Below are 12,725 nucleotides of genomic sequence, written 5' to 3'. Positions count from 1 at the left end.
CGACGATTCCACCGAAAAAAATGCAACTACAAAAAGAAAAAGTCTCATACTTACTCACAAGTTTGTTTCTTCCTCCAGGCCGGCCTCCTGGAATGACGATTTATCCCATGTGACGGCTGCAGCCAATCACAGACTATAGCGGTCTCCTGGGATAACACGTCATGAATGCTCAGCAGTTTTCCGCAGCGGACGTTCCGGACGAAAAACTGCACCACAATTTGGTGCGTTTTTTTGCCTGTAATTCTCTGCGACCCCCGGGAGGATACCAGATACCGCAGCCCGGTACCAAATAATCCATGGCCCGATATTGGTCCGCGGCCCGGTGCAATGGATGACCGATGTAATATACAATGGCAGGTTATTCATATGTAGAATCCCACAGACATCCTGCTTGGCTGTAATTGAACTCCTTTACATGTTGCATTTTCCTTATGCAGCGTATATCTTCTACCTTGTATATTACTATTACTTGCCAATATTGTTTGTCTCCTTTATGCATTTCCGCAATCTGCAATGCTCGTTTAAGATCACAAGGACCTTGCTGCAGGGAACTGAGTCGCTGCCATCAAGCGAGTGTCATTGGTTTTGTTTAGCTGCGGAACGTACAACCTCGCACACATAAAACAGACACAACAGCTGCGGTGATCAGAAAGTAAGAAACACAAAGTGAATAGTGTGTGTCGGCTAATTGCCTCCTTTTATGTAATCAGTTTTATATTTGCTCTTAATTACTACGGTACATTTGCCCTTTCTTAATTGAAAGAAGATAAAAAGCATCTTAAGAAAAATAATTACCTCGATTTAGATGAAAACAGAAAACAGATTTCATGAATCATATCTGTATGTTTATTTCCACTCCGAATGTAGTTTACATCCTCTAATAATCCTCAAGATTAACCGTCAACCTGTTTTTTAGAATCTCACTTATGAGCGGTAATTATATAATGCACAATAGCTCAGAGGCTTCATCTGCCTACCTGTCACCAAATGTCTGTTGGCTGTAAATGCACAAACAAGGTGGAATGAAATAGAAAAGACAGCCCATTACATGAACTCAATATTTCCCGCCAGCAGCTATTAAAGGGGTTGTTCTAATAGAGAAATAATTAAAATTAAAAAAAATTCACAGTGCTCTTAGATCCTCAAGTACAGTACCTATGTGGAGCCTTGCCCTTCAAAGCTCAACCGTTTGTGCTGCAGACCTCTCCTAATTCACTAACAGGAGGTTATCATTGTCTGCCATGTTACATATACAGTGGAGCTGCAGCCCGGTCACCGGTCACTGTTTCTACAAGCCTGCTAGCTTACATTAACTTGATGGATATATACAGTATGTCTTTTTCTTAACCGTACTAACTATGTAATATTACGCTTGCCACTTCTACCCTATTAGTATACCCCTACACAATGCTGGAATCTGTGCCAAGGCTGCAATAATCACAGGACTATATTAAAGGGTTATTTCCATCTCCCCGCTTCATTTTTTTTTGTAAGCCAGCACATTTCCTTCTCTGTCATCTTCATTTTTCTGCTGATCATCCCCTGCTTGTGAAGCTTTGTGGGCAGAATGCTATGAAACAAATGCTGCAGAAACAATCTCCCCCACAATAGGTTTTACTTGTATCCTTATTGTCTGGACTGCAACACATGCTTCGTGCGTCCGCTTTCCCCCAATGCGCATATTACGTGTTCACTTCCACAGAGAAATGGTGACCCTGAGAAAGCAGACACATGCAATGCACATTGGGTTCCGCTACCGGCTCTCTGATATTTGACCGTTTATAACATCCACAGACCTTTATCATTTAGACATTGGTAGTCGCTCTGTTGGTTGGGTACCTCTACCCTGTTATAATTTATACTGCATGCATTCCTTGGCCTAATACATTGCAAATTTATTATTGAAGGGTTAATTAGTTGATCTACTGCAGCAGTAACAGTCACATCTTTTATTCAGATGGTATATACTACTATACGTGTTTATGTCATACCTTGCAAAATAGTTGTATTTTAAGCAATTTTTTTTAGTAGCATCTTTGACCACCATCTGTAGGGGGTGTATTGACCTTTGCGTTTTCTTCATTCATCTTGTGACTTCTACTGTAGCTACCACTTCCAGTTGTTACCCCAGGTTGCAATAAATACCAATTCCAGTGGGAAAATAAGTCTGTAGCCAACAAGTGAGTTGCTAATCTATGAAATGTCAATATTTGATGTAAATGTCAGATAACTCATCATTGTGCCCTGGGTATGTCGTACAGACTCCATGTAGATGTTGCCTTGGTTGGAATCCTATGAATATTTACATGCATGGAACCAGTGCAGTCTCCGCATGTTGTAATGTACAGGATATTAATCCGCACGTATCACTGATACAAGTCATTGGCTCCTACAATAGATTATAATTCGTCAGATGTATATTTCAGGTTCTCGTTAGATGATTATTGAGATGGTAAGTTTAATTCTCGGTAGTCCTCCCTCATCTATATTCGAGGCGGCTGGATGCCACACAAGCAGATGTTGGTCACATGATGTGATTTCGAGCAGAGCAGACAATAATTGGTCCCACTGTACATATCCATGGGCTATTTGTCTAGATTTTCAAACAGAGAGGCTTCCAATGCACACACAGTGCCGGCTTATTACAAAAGATTTCACTACAAGTTTCTCTATTGTTATTTTAAAAGTTTCACTAATAAAACAAACTTGGCTCATGATATTTCATTTTACCTATACATTTTTTTGGGCATCACAGCACTGAATTTCTTTATCATGAACATTATTACAAACCACTACCAAACTCCTTACTTTCTGCTACCATAAAACCATTAACCCCTTAAGGACCAGAATATTTTGACGGTAAAGAGATTTTCTTCTTTGGAGAATCCTTCTTTTATAGAAGGATCTCCGAACCATAAGCCGATCACAGGGTGTCCTGCTGCTGGGCCCCATTGATCAGCTCTAATCTGTGGCTGAATCTGGCAGCAAGTGTTCAATTTCATGGCAGCGCCATCACAGGCGAAATAAAGCATTACACAGTTCTCCATGCGCGGTTCATGTAAAGCAGATATTTGTCAGGTCCTCCCGAGCTAGAGGAACTTTTTGTATTCGCTCTGTACTCTGCAAAATTTGAATATTAACTCCGAATTCCTTCTTTAGGTATTTCAAATGGGCTTTCTAAACCAGACAACCCCTTAATGACCAGAATAAAACATTTTCAGTTTTCCCCTCTACAGTGAAGCTTTTGGGTGGATTTTTACATGATGTTTTTTATGCTGTAATTTTTCATTGAACATGGAAAGTCAGTCCTGTTCCATAGTCTAGATAGACCCAGCAGCTTCTCCTGTCACCAATATAATAACCCTCCTGTGGTATGACATGTGACCACTGAAACCAATAAGTACATGTCTACTGATCCCTTTGTTAGGGGTGGGAACCTCTATTTATGTGCCCTGCCGCGCAGGGATACAGGCACTGCCGACGTTAGCTAGACTCCCGGCAGAATTGAGGAAGCGGCGGTGGTGCCATGGCAACGATGCTCACAGCGTCGTGTGTCATGACAGCGGCGCCTTCCGTCAGAGAACAACGGAGCGAGGTTCCGTCGGACTGAGGAGGGGTTAGGGAGGCGGAGCAACTAAGGGTCATGATGTCAGGGGGAGGAATAGCAAAGAGCAGGGAGAGGAAGGGTGCAAAATCGGGAGAGAGCGAGTGAGCGAGATGCTGCTGAGGAGGCTGAGGAGAGACATAGAGGAAAGGCACTTTAGGGAATAGGAGCTGGTCGGGACTGTACTAGAGACTCCAGCCTGGAGGGACAGTACCTGGAGAGGACTGAGGAACCACATCAGGAGTCCCACTGGAACGACTTACCCAGAGATAAGTGACAACCCCATCCTCCTTTGCTAGTTGGCCATATTGGCATTGATGTGGAACTACTGAAACGTGTATAATGCACAGAGACCGTTACCTCACTTAAGAAGCACCCTGTGAGACCGTGTCCACTCCTACCCCGTTAGTACTGATTAATTAGAGTTAAGCCTGTGTCCGTGTGACGAACGAAAAAGTGAATTTATCTATTGTTGAAGATCACATGAATATAAAGTTGTTGGAGAGTAAAAGTCAGAAGAGTGGGAGCGAGCAAGTTAAAGGTGCAAGGAGACAATGGACTAAGGACATAATTGTGAATGGTGACCAGATATACTTCTGCCTTGCACCCTAATAAATTGGCTGTGTTTCGTGGGGCGCCCGCTAAGTATCGGCCGCAAGCTGAGGGCGGTAAAGGATATACCGTGGAAGGTCGCCCATGGTGGTGCTGGAAGGTTAGGATAGTTCTCGTGATACCCACGGCACGACTAGTAGGACAGAAGGATAACTCCTGTCCTCCGGTATTCCGGCTATAGAGGGTAGCTCCCTCTCTCAGGGGGACTCCAGTGGAATTGACGTCCCCAACCTCAGTGAGTCCGCTTGCCAAAGTGAAAGAAGCACTGTTGAACCGTTGTGAGCGAAGTAAAGTGTTATTACCGGAAAAGTTGTCGGCACCGTTATTCTGCTGCTCAGAACCTCCCTACACCTTCATTTCTTCAGTCCTTCTCCTAATTTTCCCCCTCTGTATCAGTCTTCATTGTATTTTTAATATTCTATCCATGAATCTCAGCATAAACAGTGATCATGAGTCCAACTCAGATATACAGCGCCGTAGAATAGATGACACAGGGACATACTTGCCAACTTTTGTAAATATCCCTCAGAAAGATTCTACTACTGAGATTTTTATTTTACTCAAGTCAAGCCGTTTTTGCAGACCACTTCTCTTTTTACAGGCTGCATCCCCTTTTCACACCCCAGGCCTCTTATATAAAGCAGACAAGACTCCCCCTAAATAAAGACCCCAGACTAGACTCCCCCTAAATACAGACCCCAGTACAGAATATCCCCTTAATACAGACCCCAGACCAGACTGGCCCTAAATTTAGACCCCAGAACAGACTAACCCCTTGATATAGACACCAGATCTGACTAATATACCCTTATACAGACCCCAGAACAGACTAACCCCTAGATATAGACACCAGACCAGACTACTATTGCCTATACAGACCCCAGACCAGTCTACTATCCCCTATACAGACCCTAGAACAGACTATCCGCTTGATATAAACCCTAGACCAGACTACTATCCCCTATACAGAATTCAGACAAGGCTATTATCCCTTATGGAGACCCCAAACCCGACTACTATCCCCTATACAGACAGGGTCAGACTGACCCACCAGAGTATCCTTGGTGGGCCCAGACTTTGACCCAATAATGGGTCCTAATTGGCCGAGCAGAAGACAACCCTATTTAGAGATTACTTGGGAGACAAGCACTTGCCACTAGGGTTTATTTGTATGGGTGAATACTAATAAACTATTAGGTCTTATTGACGATATGTCCTGTGTGTACAATGATAACAAATGGATGTGCACATATTCTGTAGAGATGGTGGGTGGGCCCCCAGAATTTATCCCTCTGGTGGGCCCAAGGGACCCCTGTCCTACGCTGTATACATACCCCAGACTACTATCCCATTTACAAACCCCAGACCTGACTAATATCCCTTATACAGACCCCAGACGAGACTACTATCCCTTATACAGACCCCAGACCAGACTACTATCGCTTATGCAGACCCCCAGACCAGACTACTATCCCCTATACAGACCCCAGACCAGACTACTATCCCTTATACAGACCCCAGACCAGATGCTCACCTCTCCCCATTTCTGCACTCCTCTGCACTAGGGTCAGCGTCTGTGTAGCCCAAGAGTGCAGAGGAGCACAGGGAGAGGTGAGTATGTGTGGCACACAGGATATTTGCCATCTCTTCCTTCCGTGAGATCTCCCCTTTTACCGATTGACTCACAGACGTTTCGTGAGAGTTGACGAGCTTGCTCAGGGATTAAAAAAGCAACAAAGAAAATTGCTGTGTCATGCCCCGCCCCCTTAGGCCCTGCACTAGGCATAAAACAGTGTTATCTGTTTTGCCTGGAATGTTCTTTTAAGCCAAATATGTTTCTAAAAAAAACGAATACACTTATTAATTTAGTATTATTACAGAATATATTTGATAATAAGAAAATGCCCGGATTTGCAGTAATCTCCAGCTGCTATACTGTTGCCATGGCAATTTCTGTAGATTCAAAAAATATAATTTTATTTGTTTACAGCTAATTCCTCTTGTCATCCTCCTGTCAAGTAAAAATTAGTCACATATTGCTCGATTTCATTCTTATCCTACTCAATGCCTGAACACAGGATTCAATTAAAACCCTGTGAAAATAGAGTTCTGCAATCCTATTGTATGGCGCTTGTATTACAATGGATACATAATTTTATTTCCCGTTGCTTGGATTCCCTATGGTTTACATCCTGATGCCTTATTCATTCCATCACTATTTGCTACTATAGATATTTGGCCCAACTTTCTGAATAATTGGTCTATTATGAGTTCAATATCCCATCTCTTATCCATCTTGGTCAGTGTGATCTCATTTAACCTGCCATCTCTCGCTTTACTCCCTGTCTCCAAAGGTAGCGTTTTACATTTGTCTGTGTCACCCGGCAAAGCTTTCCTGCAAACTAATGAAACCAGAGAATACACTTACTGTAACAGAAATACAGGGACAATGCAGAAATATTTTCTTAAGATGTCAGGAAATCGATTCCATGGGACGAAAGTAGATACATTCTTTGAAATGCACTTTTCCTGTGGCTGTAATAACGGAAACTTTGTATACTAATAGACTTTTCTTCTGTGGGCTGTGACATAATTTAGTGTGTTTGACAGTACGTGATATTTGTTAAAATATCAAAGCAAAAATGTATTGTGTTCTACTATGATAAATATATCAAATAAACACTGATGATGCATTTAATGTGCAAATATGTCATATTTAAATTGCAGGCGTTGTGTTAACTTTAATTCACTTGGAAAATCAAAAGAATATGTCATTTGACAAGGGGTTCACAAACTTTTGTATAGAACTGTTCATAGATAGATAGATAGATATTAGATATGTAGGCATGAGAAAGGCCCCATTGAGTAGGGTTGAAACGTCGCGTTTGGTGAAATAAAAAAAAGATCTTCACTGTTTCACTGACATTGGAGTTTTGCCTCGTATTTGGAATAGATAGATAGATAGATAGATAGATAGATAGATAGATAGATAGATAGATAGATAGATAGATAGATAGATAGATAGATAGATATTAGATTCTGTTAATAGACATTAGATAGATAGATAGATAGATAGATAGATAGATAGATAGATAGATAGATAGATAGATAGATAGATAGATAGATAGATAGATAGATAGATAGATAGATAGATAGATATTAGATAGATAGATAGATAGATATAGATAGATAGATGAGAATAGATTGATAGATAGATAGAAAGATAGATAGATTTGATAGATTTATTTGATAGATATATTAAATAGATATAAGAGATGATAGATATTAAATTACACATTCAGCTCTGCTACATCTACATTTAGCATTATATAGGTAGAACATGAATATATGTCCTACCAAACATTACCAGTGTCTGTAAAATATCTTGCGACAGAACTGGAAAATACAGTTGGTCTGGAAAACCTGCTAACTTGTCATAAAAAATGACAAAAAAAATTGCCCTATGGTTTTTAGGGTGCAAGTGCAAAAGTTTAAAATACTACTACATATATGGTATCACAGAATAGGAACTCTTCATAAAACATAAACTTTATTAATTGTAGGACTAAAGTACTCAAGATAAATCCATTCATATACAAATACCCTTGAGACCACCAGGGCTGATTTAATAAGCAATCCACAATTATCACCTGGAGTATCCAGAACAAATGTGTCTCTAGGTTTCGTGGTACCATACGCCACCTATGGTTATACTCCAGGGATAGAAAAAAAAAATCCCCTACACTTAGTGTAGTATTTTGTTTTTTTTTGCTTTTTTTTTTGCATACACCAATAACAATACTGATACTTTTTGTCCCTATATATACCATCAAAGACAGGCCACGTTGAGTCAATTATGGTAAATATTAGATAGTTGTTTGGCTGGAGATAACCTCTTACTACCTGAGTAACCTCCAGTGGCAGATATTACTGTATGTGCAACAGGGGCCCAGCAGGCAAGGGGGCCCTCTGATATCTTAATAGAAACTTTTTACGAGAGCAAGTGGTCCATATTCTGTTCTTACATGGGAACCCTCTACTGTCCATGCCCATCCCTGGTAACATCACACTAAATAATACAATGTACCCAATAGTTCAAGTGCCCTTAAGAAGCCCAATAACTTCATGGATGTCATATTATGGTTAGTCTGAGTTCAGATGACTCACCACAATCCCCAATATACTCAATGTTCCTCATATACAAAAATAGATCTTTAAGAGGACCACCCAAAATTGTGGTAAAAAGGTCTTCCAGGGGGGTGGACCTCTCTAAGAAGAGGTTAGCATACACAGGAAATAAGGCCATTGAAAAAATAATGGAAACTCTAGTGTAGATCCAGGGTGGTCTACATAAAAGGAGGTCTTCTGGAAAGGTAGTCTTCTGGAGAGGTGATCTTCTTGAGTGGTGACCTTCTGGAGAGGTGGTTTTCTGGAGGGGTGGTTTTCTGGAGTGGTGGTCTTCTGGAGTGGTGGTCTTCTGGAGTGGTGGTCTTCTGGAGTGGTGGTCTTCTGGAGACATTTCACTGTATTTTATTTCAAAGTTTGAGAGGGTTCCATACCTTTCATTTTATGCTGAGTTTATTTCACTTGTACTCGTCTACCATCAACCCTTCTCCTGAAGACTTGGCGATTAACTATGCAAATGATCACCACTGAGAGCCTGAATATTCATTTTACCTTTATTTATTGCACATCATTAGCGGTATTCAAATAAGCATCAGTCATTTCCATTAAATATTTAGGGCAGGAAAATCTGAGCAGGAAGTGGTGGATCTAAATGGTCTGCAGGTGAAAATGATTGATAAGATGCAATAAACGTGATCCTGCAGAGCCAAAAATCGAAAATATCTTGAATAAGAAAGATGTACAGTAACGTTCACAGGGCCGTATTTTCAGTCCATGTTGCATTCTTTTATTTCTTGCCAAAAAATGGATCAGTTGCCACCAGACGAAAGATAGAGAACCGTGTAGCCTTTGTTTAATTTGTAACATCTGAGATTTTTTTCCTTGAAAATGGGCAACACAATTCTCATGCTACCAATCCATAGACAAATGCAGTGGCGTAGCTACAGGGGTCGCAGTTGCGACAAGGCCGCAAAGCCTGAGGGGCCCACAGGGCCCCCATTGCGACACAGTGCTAACCGTGTAGTGAAAATGTTTTATTTCTTTATTTGCCGTGACGCCGGCACTAGTTATGGATGGGCAGGGCTGAGGGCTCCTTAAACGTCACGGTCACATGGCACATTCAGTGTTCTATGTGACCATGACATGAGGCCAGTCAAGAAGGAAACACAATGTGTGTTGTATTGTGCTGTCTGTGTTTGCAGTGAAGAGGAGAGAGGGGGGGGGGTTCAATTACAGGCCCCCTCTCCTGTCTTCACCGCAAACACAAACAGCACAATACAATATATTACAAACTGTGGGTCCCGACCTCCTGGGGGGTTGTGTTATGACCTCCGGGAGGTTTCGAGTCACTCTCCAAGGTCCCGGTTCCAACTGTATCTGCGTCCACAGGACGCAGATATAGTTGAATTCAATAATGGAGCAAAGAGCTGACAGATTCTTGTTCCAGCATTCACTGTGCTGTGAGCCATGGGCGGCACAATGTAGACAGGTGCGATGTAGTGTCTGGGCCTGTCTGCGCCGAGTCACTCATAGCACAAGCCAAAGGAGTAGAAGGATCTCCTCCACTCATCGTGGGAACAGGGATAGGTAAGTCATTATTTTATTGTTTTTCTGTGAGGCTCATTTAGGGTATTATACTGGGTATGGGAGGGGGCTGAAATGGTGGCAGCTATGTGGGGCATTCTATTTTGTATGGGGCGGCATTATACTATGTGTGGGGCAATTATGGGAGGCATTATACAGTGGGGCAGCTATGGGGGGCATTATACTGTATGGGGCAGCTATGGAGGGCATTATACTGTGGGGGTAGCTATGGGGTCATTATACTGTGGGGACAGCTATGGGGGACATTATACAGTGGGCACAGCTATAGGGGACATTATACTGTGGGGGCAGCTATGGAGGGCATTATATTGTGTGGGGGCATTATACTATGGGGCAGCTATGGAGGGAATTGTACTGTGGTGGCATTATAAAGTTTTGGGGGCAGCCATTGGCGGCATTATACTGTATGGGGCAGCTATGGGGACATTATACTGTGTGGGGGCAGCTATGGGAGCATTATACTGTTCGGGTATCCATGGGGGACTTTGGGCAAGGTGTCTGAGCATAAGCGCGCGTAGGGGTTTAGTGTTACCCTTTTCAAGAAGTTTTCCATTCCTTAAGATAGGTCATCATTGTGTTATTGGTGGAGATCTGACCATCAGGACCCTGACTAAACAACAGACTGAAGGGACCGTGGTTGGAAAACAGTGCCATCCGTGTCTACTTCTGGTACGGCAGCTCAGCTTCATTCAAGTGAGCAGGGCTGAGCTAAGACTGAGCTGGGGCGAAGCTCAAGTACCAGATACAGTCACATGATTGAGAGAGGCGTTGTTCAGTAGTACTCCACCCTGAGCACCACTGACCCTCCTTTCTGCTAATCGGTAGAGTTACCAGGGGGTGAAACCCCACCATTCACAATGTTACATTCTGGGAAACCCCTTTAACATATGACACCACACATTTTAGGTAGCTCCCCCTTTAGAAGTATCTATTATATTACCTATATGTTTTGGATAGACAAATAAAATTTGGTTTTCTGATATTTTTTTTTTTTTACACAAGATGAAATCAAATGGTTAATATGAAGTTGTTTTAAATCTTTTGCAGATAACAAGCTCTGGTGGGCTGATCAAAACCTTGGCCAAGTTGGAACTTGCAATAAGAAAGATGGCGGGAACATTTTAATTGTGAGGAACAAGACTGCAGGAGTTGTTCACATGAAGCTCTACGATAAGGATGCCCAGCAAGGTATTTTTTTTAATTAGCTCTTTGTAGGTGTGTAACCGTCAGTATACAGATGTAGTATTGGAGAGTTTGCCATTTGGCGCAACCTGTTGACTTGATCCAAAGCTGATATGATCTGAAACCGAGTCCTGAAATAGAATTTTGCAAAACTAAAAAAGATAAAATCCTATTATAAAATGAATCAGTTTCTGAATGTTGGTCTGAAAATAACAATGTTAAAAGTTGGGCGTTCATTTTATAGGTTTTATTCCACCTTAGGCGGGGTTCACATCCGCGCTCGGTGTTTCCATGGCTCTGCTGGTCATAGGAGCAGCACAACAAAAATACCGGAAGCTTGTGATTTGTTACATGACGGAAACCAACGGCGCTTGACAGACCCCATTGAATTTAATGGGTGACGCCTGGTCACCGTCACGATTTCCATCATTTTGACAGACACTATTTTATCTGGCACAAACAGTAGAATCTGTGATGGAGACCCCTAATGGAGCGTCCAATGTAGATATGAACAGCCCCTGAGAATATCTGCCATTAGTTTATGAAATATACATAAAAAAACACCTCCGTATCCTTCCTTCAAGGTTGTTTTCTTGATGGGCAGCCCTTGGATGTAAGATATATGACCATGCAGATTTGTAGAGTAATTCCGAAGACAAACCTACCAACCTCCCTCCTACACATGGCGAGGTGTAAGCACCACTATAGACATCTACGCTTAAAAAGGAATACCACCCCTGTTCTCCAGTCCATCTATCTTACAATTTGTTTCTTTATTTCTTGAATAATTGCCTATAAATATTCTGCATTATTCAGTTTCGCGTTTTAAACACCACAAGAAAGCACAACAGATCAATGAATGAGGCAGCTTTGAAAAAAAACAAACGTCTTGGCTAGAGATGAGCGAACTTATCAAAAGTTCGGTTCGGCTAGTTCGCCGAATTTCACAAAAAAGTTCGGTTCGGACCGAACTAGTTCTGACCGAACCTGTCACTTACGTGCGCCGAGCATGCTACTGTCCAGGGTGCTGATAGAGTTAATGGGCTGCACTAACTCTTTCAGCAACCTTCACAGTACATGCTCGGCGCGCGGAAAATACCATAAATGTAATAAAAAAATAAAAATTATACGTTCGTACTTACTTTCCTCCTGTCCGGCCTCCAGCGATGACGTTTCATCCCTTTCGCCGCTGCAGCCAATCACAGGCTGTAGTGGCGGTCACGCACGTCAGGATGACGCTTCATCCCACGTGACCGCCTCTGCAGCCAATCACAGGCTGCAGCGGCGACATGAATGAAACGTCATCGCTGGAGGCCGGACAGGAGGAAAGTAAGTATGAACGTATTATTATTTTTTTGGGGCATGTATGTATGTTGGCATGTATGTATGTATGTATGTATGTATGTATGTATGTATGTTGGCATGTATGTATGTTGGCATGTATGTATGTTGTCATGTATGTATGTATGTATATCTGTGCATGTATGTTGGCATGTATGTATATATGTGCATGTTTGTATGTATATTTGCATGTATATATTTGCATGTATGTATGTATGTTTGCATGTATGTATTTTTGCATGTATGTTGTCATGTA

At 41.9% G+C, this 12,725-nt stretch overlaps 1 protein-coding gene across 5 annotated transcripts in view; it reads left to right on the top strand.

The window, feature by feature from the left end:
• LRP1B (LDL receptor related protein 1B) overlaps positions 1-12,725 on the top strand; it is a 1,078,540-nt gene that overhangs the window by 784,881 nt on the left and 280,934 nt on the right. For all 5 annotated transcript variants that reach the window (XM_075829239.1, XM_075829241.1, XM_075829238.1 and 2 more), the window contains exon 33: positions 10,994-11,134. In XM_075829239.1, coding sequence (XP_075685354.1) covers positions 10,994-11,134 — 141 coding nt within the window. The remainder of the gene's footprint in view (positions 1-10,993; positions 11,135-12,725) is intronic.

Source organism: Rhinoderma darwinii, chromosome 6, assembly GCF_050947455.1.
Source record: "Rhinoderma darwinii isolate aRhiDar2 chromosome 6, aRhiDar2.hap1, whole genome shotgun sequence".
NCBI lineage: Eukaryota > Metazoa > Chordata > Amphibia > Anura > Rhinodermatidae > Rhinoderma > Rhinoderma darwinii.
This window is presented reverse-complemented; position numbering and strand designations above follow the sequence as displayed.